This window comes from Anolis sagrei, chromosome 1 (assembly GCF_037176765.1).
Source record: "Anolis sagrei isolate rAnoSag1 chromosome 1, rAnoSag1.mat, whole genome shotgun sequence".
Taxonomy (NCBI): domain Eukaryota; kingdom Metazoa; phylum Chordata; class Lepidosauria; order Squamata; family Dactyloidae; genus Anolis; species Anolis sagrei.
The window spans coordinates 220,841,555-220,867,115 of NC_090021.1; the positions used below are offsets into that span (position 1 = coordinate 220,841,555).

General features: G+C 39.5%; 1 protein-coding gene across 1 annotated transcript in view; it reads right to left on the minus strand.

Moving 5' to 3' along the window:
- The window catches only part of PDIA5 (protein disulfide isomerase family A member 5), a 212,431-nt gene that overhangs the window by 65,782 nt on the left and 121,088 nt on the right, over nt 1–25,561 (minus strand). The window contains exons 9-11 of the mRNA XM_060774774.2: nt 17,434–17,525; nt 17,258–17,329; nt 3,821–3,957 (exon numbers count right to left, since the gene is read on the minus strand). Coding sequence (XP_060630757.2) covers nt 3,821–3,957; nt 17,258–17,329; nt 17,434–17,525 — 301 coding nt within the window. The remainder of the gene's footprint in view (nt 1–3,820; nt 3,958–17,257; nt 17,330–17,433; nt 17,526–25,561) is intronic.

A 25,561-nucleotide genomic window follows, 5' to 3' on the forward strand; every position in this document is an offset into this window, starting at 1 on the left:
GTTATAACAATATGGTACTGTAGCAGTCATAACGGCTGTGATTGTTCCTGTTTTTACTTACCTGAGCAAAAAGTCTGTGCTGATTTCTAGGACAAGGATTCCTCCTATAATATACCTGCTAGTTACTAGAGGGAATCAATGACATCCTTCACTGGCTTTAGTAACAGGAAAGGGTTACTTTTCTAATCTATCAGTGAGTAATGGGGCAACCTACTTCTGAAAATTCATTTTCAAAGCTCTGACTGGGCCCAGGAGCATCATTTTCATATCTTGCATGCAATTAGCTTCTCTTACTACTATTATCTCCACACAATGGTGATGTGGAGGGTGTCTTAGCAATCCCATTGCACAAGAGATTGCAGGAGGAAGTAATGGAAAGGGAGTGGAATTGCACCATCCCTTTCATGTGCTCCCTGTCGTCCAGTTTCCCTCCATATAAATATACAATCATTTAGGAAATGTGAGAGATGAGCCCTCTTCAATGTCTGAAATTACTGTGAAAGTCAGCCTTCAAAGGAAGATATATCTGTGCACAAGTCCACCCCCACCCACCTCAAATCAATTGGCTGTGAGGAAAGGAAAGGTGGAAAGGTATTTTAAAGAAAGATTCCCCATGCTAGTAAGAGCCTTTGAATTAGCAACTCAAGCGACTGAACTTGAGACCCATATGCAAAGCATGTGCTTTACCACTCAGTGACAGTTCCTCCCACAGGAGTGCCAGAGAAACGCATAACTTCCCAGGCAATGCTTCTTAAAGAGCCCTGTCTCAGCTTTCAAGGGCCCTTAAGCCTAGTTTATCAAACACACACCAGCATGATGCATCATTATTCACCTAGTCTCAATCTGTTCATCTAATATTCTTTTTTAAAAGTTACTAGCAATAAGACTTGCCTCAAAGCGTATTATCTTGGCTTCTAGTCTCAGAGTCAGCCCACTCTGTCTTGCAGAGTATGAACCACAAATACTCAAAAGTTTATTTCAAGTAGCATATTTGCCCACCAAGTGTGACTGTTTTGTTGTGCCCTTTGCTTGTGACATAAAAAGCCATACTCACTGATAGATATAATATGCTGAAAACAATAGACATCTTGTTCACAGTTCTACCTTAGTAGCACAATGCTATACCTCTGAGTCAGTACCAAAGAAAGAGATGAAAGGTGGGAAGGAGGCAAAGCTACACTTCCTTTCTCTGAAGAACTGCCAGGAGTGCAACTTCGCTGCTAAAAGAAGTACCCAGGCTCCCAGACCTCCAAAAGCTGGGGGAAAAAAACAACTAAAAATGGATCTCTAACCACTTCTCTGTTGAATTTATTTACTCCTTCCAGAATTTCCAGATCTGCAATGACCCATGGTAGGTGTGAAAAATAACTGAAATGAGCTAGCTAGAAGAAATAGTAAACAAACACTTACACCACAAATCTTTCAAACATTTCATAAGGGGAATTACAGCTCAAAAAAGAGGAAAGCATACTATTTCTTCAGAAAGATGTGCCAAGAAAAACACGAATGCAAGATATAGCTTTCCCCCTCTAGGAGATGGAGGTGGCTTCTTGGTGCCTTCAAGACTATGATACATAAGTTAATTTTTTTTCTGAAGTTCTGATCAAGCTAGCTAGATCATCAACTGAAAGTATAGGGGCCCTTCCACACAGCCTTATGTCCCAGAATATCAAGGCAGAAAATCCCACATTATCTGAGTGCGGACTCAGATAACCCAGTTCAAAGCAGATATTGTGGGATTTTCTGCCTTGATATTCTGGGATATAGAACTGTGTGGAAGAGCCCTAGGTTAACTTTTACTCACACAGATGACATATAAAAGACAGACCTGCTCTATCATTAGTGTATTAATCTCCAGGGGAGCAATTCCAAAATTCTTCCACCAAGCATTAAAATATGTTGGTTAGTCTAACTTGAAGACCTGCTGGCCCTGATGTGTGCCTGTGAATTGAACTGCATTTATAGTCTATTAAATATTCTGACATTGTAATCAACAGACCATCACAATTCTATCTCCCCCTCAAAAGCACAAGTGATGAACCCAAGATTTGTAGAGCATTACAGCAATGTAATTGTATACAAGACCACAGCTGTAAATTGCACAACAAATTCCAATTTATACCAAGAAATTAGGTTCATATTTTAGTGTACATCACCCTTAGCCTTTGTTTGGCATTTGTTGTTCTTGAGCTAATGCATTTGTAACCTTTTAATTTAAAACCCAAGGTTGAAACAAACAAGATTACATTTTCCTTACTACATTGCTTTGATGGAATAATCTTATCTGCTAACATTTGAAATCTGACTCTATTAGCAAATATGAAAACTGTCTGGAGAAGATCTTTTAATCATGGAGATAACTGTTTATGATAGCTGTCTTCTGTTAATTATCTTACATATTCACCTTCACTTAATGTTGCCTGCAGGGGATTTCTAGGAGAAATGTTTCCTGCATTTTGGCAGCACTGAACTTGCCTATTTAGTAACTAGCTGTTACCCTCTCTGGCACCACACAAAAAAGAGGGGTGGGGAAAAGGGGTGGGGTGGGGGTTCTAACCATATGCATTTAACAGTTATTCTATCATCCAAATATAAAAAAGAATTTATGGCAAGTTGTACAGTATAACAGTACTCGGCTATGACAGTGAGAGGCTATACTGCAATTCCAATGATCTAAAACCATTCATGATCTCTGTCTTTATCTGTAAAATGGGATCAATAGTTGACCTGATTCATCTCCCTAAGGATGGCGGAGAGAGGTCTTAATAACAATAACAATATAATAGTAGTAGTAGTAATAATAACAACTTTATTTTTGTATCCTTCCACCATCTCCTCGAAGGGACTCGAGGTGGCTTACAGGGGGACAAGCCCGATCAAACATAGTTTAGAATATAACACGGTAAAATTCATAAAACAACATAAAACAGTCTAACACAACAATCAAACAAACAACCAATAGCCTGACATTGTAAGCAATTATTGAGCTTGGGCGGGCTGGTGCAAATGTTGATATATGCTAACATTACAAAATATTTCAAAACAATAATTTACCAAACATATTTTCAGTTCTCAAATTAGAATGTGAGTGTATAACACAGCAAGGCTGAAAACGGTGACTTTTCAAGACTAGTATACATAATTACTAGCATCACATGATCACCTTCTTTTATGGACTACAACACATCACATTTTGGATAGAAGACTACACAGTGCACGCCCCTACCTTTCCTGGTACACAGGCAAATCAAGCAGGTCAGAGATGGTGTGTAGATCCTGTGTCTATTAATTTAACCTGTGAGTTTCAAGATTATTTGGGTCAGTACCCTCTAGTTCCCTGGCAAAAAAATCTGGGTCCTCAATACAGAGGTCTGTTTGCATTCCTATTTTGACAGCTAAGTCTTCTTCCCTCCCTTCCCCTTTATTTTTGGCATCTGTGCAAGATTAGAGAAGCTTGGCAATGAGGTGCATGTGGCTGTCCATATGTTGTTGGCCTTTGTGAGCAGAACTAAACAGTACAGCAAATGGTGGGGAATGCTGGGAATTTGCAGTCTAACAATATCTAGATGACTGCACAATTACCCTCTTCAATAGTTTCTGACAAAAATGCTGGTTTTCATTGAACTACATAGTTCTGAGCTGCCCTGGGTATGTCACCTTTATGTGAACAATTCCTTGCAAGACTTTTTGAATTACACATTAGTGCAATGACATTTCAGACTCATATTTGCAAATACTGAAACTTGTTAGATTCCCTTCCCAGGTTCCATTCACCAAACGGATGATGCAAACATGCATATGAACAATGATCAGCACTCACATGGTGCGTAGAACATCACTAAGACGGAAGAATGCTCCTTGATAAACTTGTCGAAGTCATCATCTGTTAGGTGATAAATCGCATTATCCTCTTCTGGCCAAGGAGTCTCGGGGGCCTGCGGTTTAGGTGGCTGAGGACTTTAAAAAAAAAAAGAGGAACTGTTTAGAACAAAGTACTATTGAGACTGCTTCGGCCAAATGGATCTTAAGAAATTCAGCCAGTTATGCATATGTTAATAGGCAACATACTAACTAGATACAGAAAGATGCTCCTCTCTAAGGAATAATCACTCAAGTGCAGATAAAAGAAGGTGGTGGTGGTGGTGGTGGGGGTAGCCCCAGCCATTGAAAGTTGTAGAAACAGTGTAAATTATTGTGGTACGACAGAAACAGCTTTATAATAGAACAGCAGACTTTGTTTATTAAGTTCCTTCTTTCTTCGTATAATAATTCTACTACGATTTGACAACAACATTGAAAAAGCAGTCCAGCAACATCAGTGAACAATGCCATTGTTTTCAATGCAAGAATTCAGAAAATACTCTTCAGAATAAAGGTTATAGGAAATTAATACACACCCTCCATCCCATGGAACCCAGCATATCCAAAAATGTATAGCCTTTTTTGTGTAGCAGCAATCAGGTAAAGGGGGAAACAACAGAGAGATTGTGCACAGGATTTTGAGAAGCAGAAAATTGGACAATTGGGAAAGAAGAATGGCATCTAATTTCATAAAGAAAATGAATTTGAAATTGCTCACTAGAATGAAGTACTGTACTGCCAAAAGAAGGTCTACATTTTAAATGGTCCAAACTACATCAGTTTATCTAACAACAATACTCTTGAGTAATTGTTGGGTGACCCCAAGAGAACTCCCTAATGCAAAACTATCATGAGGTTTTCTTGGCAAGGTTTACTGAGAAGCTGCTTGCCTTCCTGAGGCTGAGAGAGTGTGACTTCCCAAAGATAAACCAATGGTGCCTGTGTGGCTGGAACGCAAGTTTTCTGCAGTCTTAGGTCAATATTCAGGTCACTACGTCCTGTTTGCTTTCTAGTCTTGACAAGTCCCTACTTTGAGAAATACTATCTTCTAATCTTTTATACTGAGGAAAGGTAGCTGTTGGTTACAGAGCTGTAATGTCCCCTTAGAGACATTCAAAGTTTTGACCCCACACATAAAAAATCATTTTTACCCCCAAATACTGTGTTTTAAAGGCTCTATGTGCTATTTTTATGTCCAGAACAGGGCATTTTTACAACAGAAGCTAAACTGATTCACTTCTGTTTTGGGGAGGGGTGCCTACATAGGGCCCAAAAACATGGTGAAATTGTCCCCATCCCTCAAGAAAACATGTTTATTTTGCATTCAAAATGTGTGTGACTGCCTTGGAAGGCTGGAGGGGCACAACAATAGCTCCAGGGCCGAAGGTCATCTTCAAATCACATTTTCCCACCTCTGTTTTGTACCAATCATTAATGAAAAAGTTCAATGGTAGATCCATATCTAACTTTATGCATCAGTCCAAATAATTTTTTCACCTTACACAAACTAAAGACAGTGAGAATTGTATGCAAATCTAAAACCAGATTCATAGAACCTGTTTTCTATAGTTAGTCTCTCTTCCAGTTAAATAGTATGTATTTTTATCCTTTACAATTTTAGCTTGTAAATCACCTAGAGCATCTTAGATGGAGGGCGATTAATAAGTAATTAAATGATGATGATGATGATGATGATGATGAAATAGCTCTGTACTTTTTTCTTAAAAGAAATAAGGGAATGACTAAACATATGTATCTCTTGCATAGTATTATTTTCTAAATTTCTATGTGATTTATCTCAATTATTCTGTAACACTGGAGAGTGTTATCACTACCTTACAGAAGCATTAATAAATCTAGACATGTTAAGACAAAAAAAAGAACTCCAAAAACCTGGGTTAACTTATCCATGGTTCAATGTCGGTACTGTATCTTAACACTTATTTTTAAAAGGAACTATTCCTTTTTCTCAATAGAGCAAAGAAAGGCAAGAAATTAATCCATCTTAGGATAACTGTTAATTTATTTATTTATGACATTTATATCCCACCCTTCTCACCCCAAATGGAACTCAGCGTGGCTTACATAACTGGCATTATTCCCTGCCCAAATAACAAATAAAAGCATTTAAACAATAATTTGAAATAACATTAAAACAACATATGTAAACATTAGAAGATAATCTAAAATAAGTCCTGACAATCATCTACTGTTTCAGCCATGGAGTCACGTCTCGCCTTTTTGAATGTCTGGGTGGGGAAATCGGGGTGATGGGCAGTGATGGCTGGCCCTTCAGGCTTTCCTCTCTCCACAGAATGACCCTCAATTTATCCATGGTCATAACTGCTGTCTGCTGTCGACTTTTGTATATACACAGTGTACTCTCTTGGGGTGGTTCAGGGATGGGTGAGCTCACAGTTGAGCTCAGATCCAAAAGGGACTCTTCTAGCTCATATTCCATGTTCTGACAAATGATGCTCTTCAGTCCTTACCTCTGGCTTGGTCCTGGAAGTATTTTTGTTATTCTTTAATGAGCAATCTAAGTAACAACATCAAAGTGCACACCCTTAGCTCTTATATTCAGAAACCTATAGTTGAATTCCAGAATTCTAGAACTCCAGCAACATCATAAGGATCTTCAAAATGAGCTAACACACCTCTTCAATTGCTTTTAAAATGTTGCTGATTCTACATCTTTCGAAATTCCTCTAAAAACTCTTAAGCTTCAAAACCTGCTCTTCCATATTTCTCTATCCACTTGAGTACTTTCCTCCTGGGTTGGCAGATTTTAGACTGTGAGCCTTTAGACAGGTAGTCATAGGTTGGGTTGTTTTTCAACATGACTTCACAACAGCTAGACATATAAATGTTTATGTGCACAACGGCGGCAAACAATCAGAGCCTGAAGGTGAATAAAAGCACCAAAGAAGTATGGCTCTTGCACACAATCGCCAACATAGAATTCTTAATCAGCAAATCAATACTATTTTTCTTGGAAATAAAGTATGATAAATAAATGCTATAAATCTTCACATACATTATCAGCAGTGTGAATCAGCACTGACAGATGTGATACCTGGCAACTGTAAAGAAACCCACATGTGTTTCACATCCTGAAAAAGCTTGGCATTATTTTTAAATGGAAGGCAATGATTACAGATGTTTGATGGTGACAAATGCAAGATACTCCACTTTGGCAGAAAAAATGAAATGCAAAGATACAGAATGGGTGACGCCTGGCTCGAGAGCAGTACGTGTGAAAAAGATCTTGGAGTCCTCGTGGACAACAAGTTAAACATGAGCCAACAATGTGATGTGGCGGCAAAAAAAGCCAATGGGATTTTGGCCTGCATCAATAGGAGCATAGTGTCTAGATCTAAGGAAGTAATGCTACCCCTCTATTCTGCTTTGGTTAGACCACATCTGGAATATTGTGTCCAATTCTGGGCACCACAATTCAAGAGAGATATTGACAAGCTGGAATGTGTCCAGAGGAGGGCGACTAAAATGATCAAGGGTCTGGAGAACAAGCCCTATGAGGAGCGGCTTGGGGAGCTGGGCATGTTTAGCCTGAAGAAGAGAAGGCTGAGAGGAGATATGATAGCCATGTATAAATATGTGAGAGGAAGCCACAGGGAGGAAGGAACAAGCTTGTTTTCTGCTTCCTTGGAGACTAGGATGCGGAACAATGGCTTCAAACTACAAGAGAGGAGATTCCATCTGAACATTAGGAAGAACTTCCTGACTGTGAGAGCCGTTCAGCAGTGGAACTCTCTGCCCCGGAGTGTGGTGGAGGCTCCTTCTTTGGAAGCTTTTAAGCAGAGGCTGGATGGCCATTTGTCAGGGGTGATTTGAATGCAATATTCCTGCTTCTTGGCAAGGGGTTGGACTGGATGGCCCATGAGGTCTCTTCCAATTCTTTGATTCTATGATTCTATGACATGGAAATGCTCTTCAACCTACTTGAGGTATGACGTGTGACAGAGCTCACTGTCAGCAAGACAATTCCCATGAAAAAGGACAGCTTGGGAAAACAGAGAGCAGGCTGATGGATCAGCCTAGTATGAATAACTTTAGATAATTCTATAGTAAAGACCACAGGTAAAGCATTATGTGCATTACTTCTTGGAGACATGCCTTTTTTCAAACTTCTTCCAATTGGAGTACTCAATATATATTTGATCTTGTTTGCTATGCATATTGAATTTAAGATACAGTTCACAATGACTGAAGAACAGCTGTATGAGTGTGAATGTCTCATTTTAAATAGTTAATAATTAAGAATTGCTGTAGAAAAAATAACCTGCATATATAAAAGATAAGAGGCACCTCTTATATTATTAATATACTGGTATACTTCAGTTAAGTAGATGTGTTGCCTGGCATTACTTCGTTAGCAGAAATGTCGGGGCCAATGGCAGAAATAACATAGGAAGAATAGGGATAGGACCCTATCCCACAAAAATGAAGAGCAGGCCAACATGTTTCAGCAAACCTGTTATCCAAAGTTAGTAATATGTACAACATCAGATCAGGTAAATAAAAAACCCTAGAAAATTAAAGCTTCTTCCAAAATGCATTCATTTTCCTTTAATAAGTCTTTATATTTTGGCGGCCAAACTTCTAGTTCTATGATTCTTTCAAATACTGGCACTACTTGGTTTGTTGTTGTGGGATTTGCGAGAGAGCTTCTTCAGCCACATTGGAGCTGCAGTTAAGGAGTTTATGGTAGTGCTCTTTCCAATATAGTGCAATTGATTTTTTTGTCCTTCAGAAGTCTGATTCCATCTGATGTACGTAGAGGGTGTATCCCATGATTTCTTGGACCATAGATGACTTTTGTAGCTTTAAAGAATCCCTGTGCATCATGGACATCTGCAAAGTGTTGGATTTCTTGAGTCTTATTTTTTGTCCACCAGATGTTCTTGAGTTTGCTTGTCCTTCTTTGGACCTTTTGTATTAGCATAAATCTTTTTCTTGGCAGCACAGTTTGTGTCTCTCTGCCATGTTTGGAAGTCTTCCTTATCACTTAACTGTTGGATCCCATTATCATTTTCATCAAACTAGTCTTGGTGTTTCTTAGGGCCTCTCCACACTGTCCTTATATCCCAGGGTCTGATCCCAGATTATCTGTTTATCCCAGGATATCTGGCAGTGGGGACTCATATATTCCATTTTAAAGCAGATAATCTGACATCAGATCCTGGGATAGAGGGCAGTGTAGAAGGGCCCTTAGTTTGGTACCCAATGGTTTCTTCACAGGCTGTGAAGATGGAGTCTTCAGTTTATTCCAATGTTCCTCAACATTTTCAGGGTGTTTCTACAGGTAGATGACCCTTGAATGTTGTTTGGAGAAGGGCTCACTTGGAGGGCTCTTGAAGGGTTTGGGTGTTCATTTTACGCCTTATCTCTCTTCTTTGGAGTCTGCATTTGGGGGCAATCTTGATGGCAATCATGGATTGGATTAACCTGTGGTCTGTCCAGTAGTCATCAGTGCCTGTCATAGCTCTTGTGAGAAGCACACCATGGCCATCTCTGGCACATATAATTACATAGTAGGATCAACTAGAGCAGAATCCCATTCTTTGCCAGCTCATTTTTTTTTTTTTGCATTGTTAACTTAGACACCAACTGCAACCCAGCACAAAAAAGAAATCTGTGTTTTTCCAGCTCTTCTTCACCATCTTCCCAGCACCAATGCTGCTATAAAAATATTCCAGCTTTGCTGAGAATGAGGAAGAAAAGTGAGCAAGGAACTGGGTATGCATAACATACTTTGTAAAAGTGAGTATCATGGTTAGGGGCTTAGTTAGGAGATAATCCTATATATAGTTCCACCACTGGAAGTGTTAAACAATTTTAGAGTCTGGCATTTGGAGTCTTACAAGTTGAGGAGAGCTTCTTCATGTGTTAAGACATATTTATTAATTTTTTGGAGACTTCATGCTTATTCAGCTGGCAAGGACATATAGGAACATAAGAAGAGCCTTGTTGGATCAGAACAAAGGCCTAGCTAGCCCCACACAGTGGCCCATAGGAAGCCAGCCTGTAGGATATGAATGCAGCTGCACCTTCCACCTTATGCTACAGAGACTGATATATAGAGGCACATCCTCTCTGGAATTAGTATTGACATATAGTTATATCGACTAGTAGTCATTTATGACCCCATCCTCCCCTCAATCTCTTCCTAAAACCAGCCTTATTAGCTGCCATCACTACATTGTGTGGCAGAAAGTTTTACTGTTTTAATAATGTGCTATGTAAAGAAGTACTTTTTTCACTTGCCATATTACTCTATTTCAGAAGATAATGTGATAAGGTAGTATTATGACAAAGGGAGAAAATCCACTTTCACCACATCAGGTAAAATTTTATGCATCTCTATCATGTCATTCTTGCCTTTTTCTAATCTAAGCAGAGTCAAATGTTGTAGGGCAATTCCCCAGTTGTTTGATAACTCTAATAATTACTGTCTTTTGAGCCTTCTCAATCTTTAGAATACCCTCTGTTAGCTGTATGATGATCAGAATTATAGGCGTTATTCCAGATGTGGCAGCAGCATGACTTTGTTTAAGGTCAGTATAGTATTGGCAGCTTGATTTTTCAGTTTCCTTTCAAAATATGAAATTTACCTAGTTTTTAACCTACCCACACACTAACTCAATAATTTCACTTTTTTTATCCACCACAATCCCAAGATTCTGCTAACAACTCAGATTCTAATGTATGTGGTAACTTTAAAGTTCATGTCATATTTTACATTTGTTTATACTGAATATCATGTGTCATTTTTTTCTTCATTATTCCAGTTTGACGAGATTCTTCTAGAGTTCTTCACAATACTCTTCCTACCTAAACAACCTGAATAATTTAGGGCCACTGGCAAATGTGGTCCCTTGATAACTAGCTGTAACTCCAGATTGCTATACGAATAAGTTTAAAAGGCACAACATCAAGGACCCTGGATAACTGTCTTAAAGTTCTGTCCTGAAGCCCTTACAAACTCATTCATCTTCAACAAAGAGCAATGCCCTTGTCTTTGAAAAGTTTATGTGTGAAGGAGGCCACAGAGCATTGGAGAGGAAAAGCTGGCCCTTGAGGGGTTTTGTATGTCAACTCCTAGCAGCCCCCATTTTCCATGACTAGCGTAATGGGACTGTGGGAGTTTTGGGCAAAATTATCTGGAGGGTCAAAGAGCTAAGAGAGGAAGGAACTGAGGATTCAAAAGATAAGTAATATCCTTTTATCCGGTTACAAGCTGTTAGGCATATTTTCAATACAGAAGGTGTTATTGATAAAGGTTGTTTCAAGAAAGCAGTTCTGAGAAGGGATTTACATAAGGAGAGGAGGACAATGCATTGCATAGGTAACTTCCAACAAGAAGCAGTTAGGGATGATGTGTTTAATAGAGCCTAAAATATTGTGGAGGCAAAAAAACAAAAAAAAACAAAAACCATGCCACACCCCCTAGGTACAAACTTGTGGCAAGAAATTGGGTGTAACGTCTTTTTGTTTGGGGGGGGGGGGTTATTAGCCACAAAAATAATAATGGAGAGCACTCGTTACTCATGTTGCTGTAATCTCTCAATTCCAGACAGAGCCCTATATTGTCTACGTTTACAAACAGTGACTTCCTAAAGCCAAGGTCTTTCACTGACTGAGCGATAACGGTGAGGTTCTGCATGTAAACCAGATATGGGCAAACTTAGGCCTGCAGGCTGGGCACACCCCCTTGGGCACTTACCTCCGACCTTCCTAGTTTCCCCTGTCATTTTGACAGAAGGACATGGGAGGAAGGCACATGGCAGCTGAGAACCCTCCAGAGTGCTCTTACCCGGCATAAGGATGGGGTGAGTAGCCTGTCCTTATGCCAGATCGGTGCAGTCACCTTGTGTCTTGCCCTCCTCCAGACATAAGAAGGACGGCTGAGGATGACCCACCCCAGCCCCGCCCCTCCTGGCCCTGCCCTGCCCTCCCCCCCACATCCACACTCCCTCCCAACTCACAATGTGGTCCCAAGGCAAAAAAGTTTGCCCATGACTTATGTAAACTGTGCTTGAGGATACTACAAAAGAATCTCAAGGTTTAATATTTCACATCTAAATCTCTGGAAGGTAGCATTAGAGCAAAAGCCAAACAAAAAGTCAACTATCCATAGCTGAATATCTTTTAGATCTTGAAATGCTTTAGTTTCTAATTCCCAAGCAGACAAACATAACACTGTGACCTTTCAACCCAAGACTATGAACCAACTAAAGTGTTAAGGTCCTCAAGGATTTTCTCAGGCTGTTTCTACACTGCTGAATGAAGTCTGAACGGCACTGAAATGGATAATATGCTTCTACATTGTTCATATAATGCAGTTCAAACTGCATTATTGACAGTGTAGAACCAGCCTCTGTCCCACCAGCATCACAAAACACTTTTAGTGAGGGAACAGGAGAGGGTCTTCTTTGTGGCTGTCCCCAGCTCACTAATAAGTTGGCCCCTTTCTTTCATTCTTCCAGAAGGCAAAAACTTTTGTTAGGAATGCCCTTTGCTATTAACTGGAAGCTAAAGGTCTTTAAAGGGATGCTATATTTTTATGTATATTATTATGCTCTATAGCAGTGGTTCTCAACCTGGGGTCCCCAGATGTTTTTGGCCGACAACTCCCAGAAATCCCAGCCAGTTTACCAGCTGTTAGGATTTCTGGGAGTTGAAGGGCAAAAACATCTGGGGACCCCCAGGTTGAGAAACACTGCTCTATAGTCTTTAAAACTGTTTTAAATTAGTGGTTTTAAATGTAATTGCTTTAAAAAGCAGTCTTGTACAAAGAAATGTTTTAGCTGTATTTTAATTTAACCTACATTGTAAGATATTTTGGGTCCCATTTAGGGAAAGAGGAAGGAAATTAGCTTTAAAAAAAGAAGAATGGACATGAAGGAAAATGTGAAGCTCTAGCCCTACTATTTTTCAATGGGGCAAATGTGACTTTGTTTCTCCTTTCTTGGCTCTACTCCCAGAAACAGGTATGTTCTGAACACATGCAAATATTACCCGCTTCTCCTTCAGTTGTGTTTTTATTCAGATAATTTATTTCTCCTTTCAAACGAGGAATCTTGGATCTGCCTTCTAAAGAGAGCCAAAACATAATGAATTCTTTATTTTTCATGAACTTGCAGTAGTCGGCAGGTACAAAATAACTGGAAGTCTTACATTCACAAGCCCTTTATCAAGGCTGAAAGAAGCTTCCCCCCCCCCCACTTTTTTTGGTAAATCCACTATCAGTCTGTAACAGGAGGCTGAATTAATTGGCAAAGTGATTTGTTCCTGTTATTCTTTTTAATTAGGTTTATTATATCCCATATAGAGCCTACATATGTCCCACCATTCTTCAATTACACTTTTCAGGCCTTTTTGAATCAATGCCCAGAGCATTGGGCTACTCATACTACAGACTCTTTTGAGCAATTCATTACTATTACTGTGCCTATGTTCCAGGCTTACACTGTAGACAAATTATACTCCGCAACCTCAATTATGGGTAGCTTCCAAAGCAAAGGACGGATTTTGAATATTAATCTATTCCTCTCCCCAGCCCAATATTGATTTCTTTCAGGGAAGGGAAGAAAAGCTGCTGCATCACTTTGCCTTTTGGGAAACTATTAAGCGTGCATTGGAAATTAATTGAGGACAAACAGCTGTCTTTTGCTCTGGACGACTGAAATATCAGCCAAAGCCCAGAGTGGCTTGTTAGCAGAGATTATCATTGGGAAGAGTCGGCAGCTGTTCTGCTGTGCCTTCAGTCGCTGCATTCACTAGCTGTCACAGCACCGATATAAAAGCAATGCATATTACAGGGATTATCAGTCCATAATGTAGGCAGATTGAAGGAATGAAGAAGCAAGAAAAGAACTCTAGACACTTCTAATGTTCTGCATGTGGTAGCCAAGAGATAAGGGCATCATTGCTGAGCCAACAGGCAAAGAGAAAGCTACAGGTGATGAAGGCAGACTCCACTGCTCACGGAAGAAGAAAGAACTTCTCTATCTTGTTCCCTGTACTACATGCTGCTCTCTTAGTAGACCAAAAAATACATTATTGCTAAAGACAAAATTTCCCTCATGGATCTATGCAATAAGTAACCAGAAGCATAGTGTTCCTGAATAATTACCTCTTCCAGCTTTGATGTACATAGACTCATCCAAAACACCCAGGACAAATAAAGGCACATTGCAGGCCATTATCCTGCCCTAGAACTTAGGATAACATTTAATCTTCTGAATGTTTTGGATCTCCAATTCCAGAATTTCTTACAGTTGGCCAAAATGGACAAGGTTTGGGACCCGCAGAAACCTTGTCCACTTTGGTCAACTGTAAGAAATTACGGAATTGGAGATCCAAAACATTCAGAAGACCTAAGGTTGGGATCCACTAATCTAGGAAATTAAATTCTATATATGCAATCACTGGCTTGAGTTATTAACTATGAACTTCTTACATGGAATCAATAATAACAACAACAACATCAAGTATGGATCGTCGATGTTGCAATCCCAGGCAATGGCAGGATTGAAGAGAAAAAACTGGAAAAGCTGACATGATGTGAGGATTTAAAGAATGAACCGCAAAGACTCTGGCACAAGCCAGTCAAGGTGGTCCCAGTGGTGATCCGTACACTCGGTGCAGTGCCTAAAGACCTTGGACTGCACTTAAACACAATCGGCACTGACAAAATTACCATCTGTCAGCGGCAAAAGGCCACCCTGCTGGGATCTGCACACATTATTCGCCGATACATCACACAGTCCTAGACACTTGGGAAGTGTCCGACATGTGATCCAATACAACAACCAGCATAGTGACCTTGTTTGCTGTGTCCTAATCTTGTTGTGCTAATAATAATAATAATAATAATTATTATTATTATTATTATTATTATTATTTCATTTTTATACCCTGCCTCCATTTCCCCGAAGGGACTCAGGGCAGCTTACATGGGGCCAAGCCCAAGAGAACAGTTTAAACATATCACATTAAAATACATATTAACAAAATAATAGCAAAAGCAATATAATGAAATAAAAACAACATTACACAATATATAAAACAAACATCAGAACCAACAACCAAATGCAACGTTCAGTGTCTCATCGTGGGTTGGTGCCATAACATTAGAGAATAGAACTAATGAGGAAAGTGCAAATATCATATAGCAGTGATGAGGACAAGAACAATTTTACCATTAAGGATTGGATATAAAAATAGCTACAAAAGTATATCCCTTTCTCTTTGAAGTGCAGAAAACAATATAATTCACATGCAGAGGCTGAAACGATTTTAAACACCATTTAGACTCATGTATAAGTTGGCCTCACATAAAAGTCAAGGGAAAACTTAGAAGCATGTCCCAAACAAATGTTTTCCTGTAATTTTAAAAATGCATGGAAGAAGAATACTTAGCGAAAGCTAACGAGAAGCAGATGATCTGTTTATTTGAGGGGCTACAAGGTGGGGGATGCATTGCTGGTCTTAAATGTGTACATCTAAACAAATACAGATAAGGAAATGAATATAATTGAGAAAAAAGTATGAGAAGGAAGCTTGGGAAAAAGGGGGTGGGAGGGAAAAGCAAGGAAAGCCACCTGCCTCTATTAGGCATCCACCAAAAAGGTCATTTTAAATATGTGCAGACAGATTTTTACAGTAAATAATCTCACTACAGATAAACATATGTAGGAAGCCCTTCTTAAAAATGGCCGTTGCCACTTTGCTGTGTCTCAAATGTGCAAAATGGCAGGTGTACCACATTCTTCAGACTTCCCAGTGTTGCTGATAAACACGACTTGGGTTGAAAAAGGAGAGGAAGAATGGAAAACTATCCTTCTTTCTCAGGTTTGGGTAAAGGGGAGTAATGGGGTGGAAGTACTTCTTGATTTGACCTCTTACCACAGCCTTTGTGCTGGGAACCTATTCCGGAACTGACCCATGTATCTTGACCTGTGACTTAACTTTTATCCAAGAGCCGGCGTTGTCTCTAGTCACCTCAAAGGTCATGTGTCCGGCATGACTGCATTGGGAGCTATTACCTTCCTGCCAAAGGGGTACCAATTGATCTACTCACATTTGCATGTTTTCGAACTGCTAGATCGGCAGAAGCTGGGGTTAACAGCGGGAGCTCCCCCCGCTCCCAGGATTTGAACCACCAACCTTTCTGTCAGGAAGTTCAGCATCTCAGTGGTTTAACCCGCTGCACCATCAGGGGCCCATGTATATATATATGGCTGGAGTTACACTTTAAAATGTACCTGTTCTGACTTAAGAACAAACCTACAGAACTTACCTTGGGAACTGCCTATACAGTATTAAGAGGTGGGAAAAGATGAAAAATGGACAATATTCCACTCACCCCATTATACATGTGGAAACAGGGGTTTTCAAGGGATCAAAGACAATCAAGGCTGCCAATCTAGCATGGAATAATACCGGAGAACATAAGCTCGATGTGACCACGCAAATCTCAGCATAGCTAAGAACTCATAAAGCTGCCTAAGGCAATTCATTATTTCTTCAACATCAGCCCTATTCCCAAATCTCTAATTTGGGCAATGCAATGTTGGTGTAGAATAAATCAGAAAATACATGTGAAGAATCTTGAGTTTTTAGGATTTGTTCAACTCTTTTCCCATCTGCACCACCATATTAATCCTCGTACGCAGCACCTCCATAATACATCGGGTCCAACTACATAAACATGCACTCTGTCCATGTTCCAGCAGAACTAATAGTTTTAAATGAAGTCTTGTCAGGAGACCAAATGCATGAATATGTTCAAGCCATTAGAACTGTGGATACAATCTGAATCCAAAAGCCATATATAGATTCCAAATGACTCATACACTGTCAGGTAAACCAAATTCTTTTTGTGATATAGCAACAGAGAGATAGTCCACCTTCCAACACTTCTGAAATGGAGCCAGTGGAAAATGCTGAATTCAAATGAACAGTGGCTGAGGGATACTCTTAAGAAAGTATCAATTAACAAAAAGCTTAGAGTAGGAATGAGATAGTTCTCTGGTGAAACTGCTTAGTCAATGGCATGACAGAACAGCCAAGTTTTTAATCCTCTGCGAAAGATGGGCAAGGAGGGGGCCTGTCTGATCTCCCTAGAGAGGGAGTTCTAGAGCCGGGGGCCAGCACCGAAAAGGCCCTCTTCCTTGTCCCCACCAACCGTGCTTGAGACTGTGGCGAGAGGAGAGCCTCCCCAGACAATCTCAAGGTACATGCTGGTTCATAGGGGAAGATGCGGTCCTGAACCGTTTAGGGTTTTGTAGGTGATAATCTGCACCTTGAATTGAGACCAGAAAGCTACCGGAAGTCAGTGGAGCTGTTTGAACAGGGGGGTACTTACTTTTGTAACCATTCTGCTATGTCCTTTGCTGTGGCACTGTAGTTTTCAAAGTTGAACAGGAATTTTCCTTTTCTGTAAGCAAATCAAGCCAGGAATTTACAATATATAAACATATAAATACGAAACAGGTGATGTTATTTTAAAAGTATCTGTATGCAGAATAAATTGAGACTGACTCAAAATAGCAGATGGTTGGATATCCCCGGACACTGTATTCTTCTTTTATTTTTTCAAATTCAGCCGAGTAGACATTCATCCCTGCAAATACCTGAAACAAGAAAACAAATAATTTCTTACTCCACACAGCTCTTCTGAAATATGAACAACTTTATTGAATTGCAGTACTCATTATATCTGATAGAAAACTATATGTGCTAATGAAGCTACATAAAATTATTTCGCTTTAAAGATGATACAACATATTGACTTGCAAATGTGGCTAGTCTTGCACACTTTCAATGGGATCATTCAGGCCAAGTACATGCAGTCCCTGGTAAAAGGGTGACTTGGGTGAAATCTCCATACATACAGATTCACCACCATCATTTATAGGGGAAGACGCATTGGGTTCACTCAAGGTTGCATGTGGAGCCATTCTTCAGATCACAGAAGTTATAAAAAGGGATCTGAAGTCATGTGACAAAACCCCTCAAATTACATAGCAAGCCACTGCATACATGACCTGGTTATGTCTGAAGCCATAAACCACAAGGAGAGTGTTTAAGGCTAACATTGCCCCAAAATCTTGTGGGTGTGCTAGCTATATTTCCAGGGTCATGGTAGGTGGCAAGGAAAGGCATTTAGAAATATAGTTCAAGAAAAGAAAAGGAGCAGACAATTTGCTTTGGTAGGAGCTCACCTAAAATACCTTGTCCAGTTCTGGGCACTACAATTCAAGAAAAGTAATGACAAACTGGAATGTGTTCAGAGAAGGGCAATAAAAATGGTAAAAAGTCTAAAAGCCATGACCTATGAGGAGTGGCTGAGGGAGCTGGAGATGTTCAACTTGGAGAAGAGAAAGTTAAGAGGTGACATAAAAACAGTGTTTAAATATTGGAAGGATATCACATTGAGGAGGGGGCAAGCTTTTTTTTCTGCTGCTCACAGAATATGGCACAGAGCAATGGATTCAAACTACAGAAAAAGAAATTTCACCTAAACATTAGGAATGCCTTCTTGACAGTAGCTTTTGACATTGGAACAACATGCTGCCTCGGAGTATGGTGGAGTCTCCTTCCCAGAAAATTTCTAAATAGAGACTGGATGGACATCTGTCAGGAGAGCTTTGATGGTGTGTTCTTGCATGGTAGAAGCTTAAACTGGATGACTCATGTGGTTTCTCACAACTTTGTTTCTATGAATAAGAATACTGCAAAGAAGAATTCTAAACCTGAATTATTTTCAATGTCTCACTACCCAATGCAAGGAATTCTGGGAATGAAAGGAATCTGAGGTGAAGAATTCTTATTCTAAGAGCAATACCCCCATTTTGCCACCCCAGCTCCCCCCATAGCTACACCCGAGTTCTGTATATTTGGAGAGCACTAAATTGTGGAATACTGCTACTTGCCAATAGAGAAACTGCTATCAGGAAAATATAGCATATTTGTTTGATTCCAAGATATCTTTGATAGTAAGACACACACTAATATCAGTGCCACCAACACAAAAACACTTACACATAAAAGCACCCATGATTCCAAGGTGCAGTCAATTTTTAGAGATGTTTATATGGGGAAAAGTTGCAACTTAAGACGTGAAGAAATACAGTATATTCAAAATGCTTATTATATGCTAGCCTGTTAATGGATTCTTGTCCATTAATGATCACCACCAAAACAAAAACCCAAATTAAACTCATTGTAGCATTAGCAGTGGAAGAAACAAAACTGAATAGGTCATATTAGACTTTTTCACACATTATGTAGTCTGGACTTTGTTTGCTGATGGATTAAAGATTTTACCTGAATGAGAAATAGGCTTGCAATCATGAGTTTAGCATGTTTGGATTTTACAAAATCAGAGAGCCTTTGTGGACTGAAAGTTAGGCTTGAATAAGAATCAAAATAAAGCTTCCACGCAGTTGTAAAACTAGCTGACAGGCTTTGTAGAAAGACTGCCCACTAGCTAAAACAGAACCGTTTGCAAGAAAGCAAGCAATCTATGTTGTTGTTGTTGTTGTGTTGCTCAAACTTACTAGTGAAAATCTCTTGTGTATGAAAGGCTCTGATTTTCAATTTGGTTGAGTTTCCCTGTAACCCACATACATTTTCCTCTTAATTTATACAATTTATGTTTCCATGGATTTTCCACCAATTTATGTATATTTCCACTTATTTGCATTTCAAAATAAGCACACTGCTTTTTTTTGTGTGTGTGCTTTATTTCTTGGAAAATGTCTTTTAAACCTCAAAATTTTGCTTGAGGTTAGCGACACATTTTCTTGCAACAATGAATGGGAAAGGCAAAAAATACTAATTTTGTCAATTCTGTCAGGTTGAACAACATTTCGTTCTTTTCTTAATCTTATTCATGTCATCTTTAACGTATTTATTCAGGTGTGATGAATAAAAATATGTTTGTTATGGCAATCTTGATCATTGCTGAGTCTTATAAATTCCCTGGAAACCAGAAAACTCATCTGAATGATTATGAAGCATCTGCTGCCATCACCACTCTGAAAAAGTGATTTTGTAGAAACAACCTTGCAGCTCTCAGACTTTCTTATCCTTGGATACACTGGCTAAGATTTCCTGGAGTTTCAGCCCAACATCCAGAGCAAGGGTGTCCAACCTTTTGACTTCCTTAGGCCACATTGGAAGGATTGTCTTGGGCCACACACAAAATACACTAACACTAACTGATGGATTTAAAAAGTCCATGCATAATTTTCATGATATCTGCTGCCACAGATAAACAACAACAAAAAAGTTCCTCACATAATAATCCTAATTATGCACCGCCACATTCAGAGGGGTTTTAAAAATTATTGAACAAGTCTTCTGGCTGAACTCTTTGCAATTATAATGCAAATCATGGCTAGTGTCGTGCTCCATGAAGACCCTCAATGTTCACCCCTAGTTAAGCCCTTTTTAGTTAGAGGGATTCATATTTTATGTACAGTTTCTGAGCGGGTCAGTCTAGACAACCTCTTTGCATTTGAATAATAATAATAAACAAAACTTTATTTATATACCGCTCTATCTCCCCGAGGGGGACTCAGGGTGGTTTTAAGTAACATCATGACACATACAAAGTAAACAGCGTAACATAAAATTAACAAAACAACATAAGCATAAAAGTATCACAATAGCACATGTATATTAAAAGTAATCATTGAAGCCTCCGTCACTCGGCCCCTTTAAGAATCCCCTCTGGGGCAGCACCTCTGGCAAGGCACTTCTGGTTCTTGGGAAGGTGAAGAGAGAGGAAGGCCGTGAGGTCTACAAAGCAGCACATCCAGTTGGAGCTGTATTCATGTCCAGTCAGAGCTGTATTCAAGTCCAGTCAGAGTTAAATATTGAGATTGTCTTAATGATAACTGAGCGCCATACAAGAAAGAGACAATAAGAAGAAATAAAAGATTCAAGAGCCTCAGAACTGTGTTTCTTTCTCAAAGACTTTTCCTCTCCTCATAAAGACTTTGTAGTGAAACTCAGGAGGAGAAAATGTCTAAAATTCTTGTCAATTAATAAATTCTTATTTGATTCAACTATATAGTCTCCAATTTGTTCCCTGCAAAGTCAGTTCACCTTCCATGTAGTTAAGATAGTGTAGGGGCAGAACAGCTAGTATTCTGATATTTGTAGACATAACATAATACACAGCCATTCCATTCTATGGCCGTGTATAAAAAATCTTATAATGTTTTAAGTAAATTTACAATTTTGTGTTGGGCTGTATTCATAAGCCCATGGGACAATGGTTGAACAAGCCTGAACTAAAGGGTCATGCTGAAACTAAACAAACTTTGGAGAACAGTTTTGTGCAATGTGTTCATATATCAGCTACCTATCTCGGATTTTTATTTTTCTTCTAGTAACTAGAAAAAAATCCAGAGTTCCTTCTTGGTTAATTTATTTGAGCTTTTTTAAGGAGAGAAACAAAACAGTTACTGCACAATAAGTCACAATGGATGTCTCCATCTTGTTTAGGTTTGCCACTGCAGTGATGGAGCGTGTGAACTAGCAAATCCCTGGCTTGTCATGTTGTGCTAACAAGTATGAAGTCATATTAATATACTGAGGACTAAATTTGTTTTTTTTATTATATTTATTAGAACTTTTTCAAAATAACATAAAAAGAGGGGGAACATATCGGTGTAAAGGAAAATAGGAAATATAGGTGGAAAGTGGGTAAAGGCAGGTAAAGGGGAGTGGGTACGGAAGAGTAGGAGGGGAAGAGATGGGGCAGAGAAAAAATTGGTTTGGGTTAGGGAAGTTGGAATGAGGAGGGGTTAGGGTGGGGTAAGAAAGGTTGATTTGTCTTCAAGTCCATTCCGCCGAGAGTTATTTGTTCTGTGTTGTAGTCTATTCTTGAATTTTCACTTCCTTATTGTTTCTGATCTTTTTCAGTTTGTTTATGTGACCTTCCTACTTACTGAAGACTAAATTTGTGTTGTTGTTGATTCCCATGAAGTCAAATTTAACTCATGGCAAGTCTAACAATGAGACATCTCCAAGTCACTCTGTTATCAACAGACCTGCTCAGGTCTTGCAAACTCAGGGCCATGGCTTTCTTGATTGAGTTTATCCACCAGTAGACTAATTTAGTTGTTTCAAATAAATGAAAGGAAATGGAGAGAATATTCTTTAAAAATTATTATAGTTAGAAGAAAGCAACTCCTGCTGAATCCAGATAAAATTAATGCTATTTGTACTCAGTTCTTTTATACAGGGACACATAGTTATTAAATACTAAAAATGGGGAGATCAAAGCTTTTAATTTGTAGAGTCTGCAAATATCAAGCCCAAACTGCAGAAAGGAAGCTCGCCATAAATTACAACCATTTTTAGCAAGGGTAATTAGCGGAACTTTTCAAATTCCCTACCTGTTTAAGACACTAATTTCTAGGCTTGTTATTTAGAGCCTTGCACATGGGCACAGCTCTTTAATTCATCTTCACAGCTGCAACCCTGGTGTACTTTCATATTTTACCAAGAAGGGAGTAGACATGCACAGTGTGAGTAAGTCTGCAGTATAGCCTTTGGATACAGAGTGCATGACCTGACATCTTCTGATGGAACAATAAATTACCGAAAGCCCTGAGCACTTTTAAAATCAAACTAGGCCGAGGCCACTACAGCTTTTCCATGAGTTTGAGATTTAGATGCAGGGCATCCTGCAGCTACATTTCTCAGTGGAAAGTTGCTGAAGATACAACTGGAAGATTAACTCCTAATAACATCAAAGGCTTAACTCCCTTTAGCAACAAGGCATTAAACTCACCTCCTCTCACTTACTCCCATCCAAAAAACAGGATTTCCTCTTGCCACATAAAAATTTAATACCAATATCCCAAACGAAGCAACTACTCGGACCAAATGTGCTCAGAGATAGCGTGAAATAAAACTTAAAGCAGAACATTCACGTAAGAAGGTCAGCTGTTGCTCAGGAACTATTGGAAGTGGATTAAAAAAAATAAACATGAAGTATGTTCTTCCCACCATTCTGTGAAATTGACACCTACACCAAAGACCATCTGACAGATTAACAGGGAAGCCCTTGCATTAGCAATTTCTATATACTAGTGGTGAAATTGCTTTTACCAACTAAGCAACTGCCTCCGCTTGAGAGCCAAGATGGACTACACTTTTTTCCACTGACTTACACTGTTCTCAAGTATACAAGAATGTCAAAGGATTGCAGGGCAGATAGGAGGAAAACCAATACATCTTATTTACTTTGTAACTATACAGCATGACTGCAAGATCTCATATTATGCACCTTTTAAAGCTTTTTCGCACAAAATAAGAATTTTGCTGACTACAACTACACAATGATAACTTTCGGCACAGTACTATAGATGCCACAATTTTCACTGGATGCAGACATATTGCTATTGCTGTTAATATTCTTACTGCTGCTGTTGTTATTTTGCTTAATTATAGCTCACTTTCTCCCAACTTTAGGACTCAAGGTAGCCTACAAACATTAAAAACAGATACAAATAAAAGCTCCCATTGCTAAAGATAAGGAAAAGTTGGATTTTAATAGATCAATAGAAAAAAAAAGATTTTTAAAGCCCTATGAAAGAGTACGAATGAGCAAATGTAGCGCAATGGTTTGAGTGTCGGACAATGATCCTGGACAGCAGAGTTTGAGTCCCTGCTCAGGAATGGAAACCCATTTACATTCGCTCAATCTCAGAAGGTTGCAAAAGCAAGCTTCCTCTGAACAAATTTGTCATGAAAACCCCATGACAGGATCCATTTAGGGGCACCATACATCAGAAAGACACGCAGAGACAACAAACTCCAAAACAATTCCAAAACTCAAAACAATAAACGTCTTCTCATTTTGCTGGAAAGACAACGAGGAAGGAATCACTCTGAATTCTCTAGGAAGGGAGCTCCACACCTGAGTACAGCCACCAAGAAGGTCCTCTGCTACATCTTAAGGTGGCGGGATGGAAAGAAGGGTCCCTCAAGACCTAAATAAATATCCAGCTAGGTTCTTCTGGAAGAAGATTGTTCTATTCATCATGAAGACAATGGGATGCTCTCCTACCAGAATACAGATTACAGGTATAATAAGACTTACTAGACAGCATATAAATTTCCTACCGGTCTGAGCTATTGTGCTATAGCAGTTTGCTTCCACTTCAACTATCATTCCACCTGAACATTAGAAAGAACTTACTGTGAGAACTGTTCAGCAGCAGCGTGGTGGAGGCTCCTTTTTTGAAGGCTTTTAAACAGAGGATGGGGGGCCATCTGTCGGGGGTACTTTGAATGTGATTTTCCTGCTTCTTGGCAGGGGATTGGACTGGATGGCCCACAAGGTCTTTTCCAATTCGTCTATAACTCTATGATTCATGGTTTAATCAAATGCAATCTTAGGGCCTGGTGCTTTGAATTTTCTACTAGAGCATTACGCTGTTATTCCAGTGAGTAAAATTAGCACTTAAACTGTTTAAACTGAAATATTAGCCCCAGGACTCCAGAGGATGAAGCTAGGGGGATTGCCATCTGTCTGGAGTGCTTTGATTGCTGTATATTCTAGCGTATAAGACTACTTTTTGACCCAAAAAAATCTTCTCAAAAGTCAGGGGTCGTCTTATACGCAAGAGTAGTCTTATACGCTGGAGTAGCCTTATGCATGGAAGTCGTCTTATATGTGGGAGTAGTCTTATACGCCGGGAATCATCTTATAGAGCAGGTGCTGAAACTTCCAATCTGGATTGGAGAATCTGTGGTTGCTGCATATTGTGGGGGGAGCTCAAAAATGGCAGTGGCCACATCCCTGCCATATGCAGCAACTGTATGAAAGCATTAAGGTCCTCACTGTACAAGTATGGTAGAAGAAAATCCATTCATCAGGATTCGTGGACTTAATGCAGTCCCAATGGTGAGGTGAAGGGGTGCCTCACTGGGAAGGTGTAAGTGAAGGACGGAGGAAGCTGCAGGCATCCGGGGGGTCCGGGGTATGGAAAAAAGAGATAGGATGGCTCTGGGCCCAAAAAAACACACCTCTTTTACCTGTCTGGCCCACCCTTGTATCCTATTACCGTACCTCCTCCTCTGCCTCTCAGATCTCGCTCCTGAAGACTGCAGTGAAGTGGTGCAGGTGCACAGGTGCGAGATCTGAGAGGCAGAGAAGGAGGTACAGTAATAGGAAAATTACCATATTGAAATCAAATCTGATGCTTTTAAAAATTTTATTTGGTGTGTGGTGGAAGAGGGGTAGTCTTATATGGCGAGTATATCCCAAATTCTATATTTTAACTGGAAAAGTTGGGAGTCATCTTATACGCCCAGTCGTCTTATATGCCGGAATATACGGGTATATTTTTCTGTATAACAGAGGGTACGACTGGATGGTCCTTATGGGTCTCTTCCAACTCTATGATTCTATGATTCTATCAAATGTAGGTCAGGAGACTCTAACATAAAGATATCTCACTGGATATGAAACCATGGCAAAGTTATGTGGCAGAACAACAAAATAGCCAAGACTCCGCAGGGACCAAAGATATAAAAACAGCAGTCAGAAGCACATTTCATGCAGCAGAAGTTACTCCCAAGAAACTGAGCTAACTTTCATGTAAATGTCTTTGAATGAGTTCAGGAGCATAGGAATTAG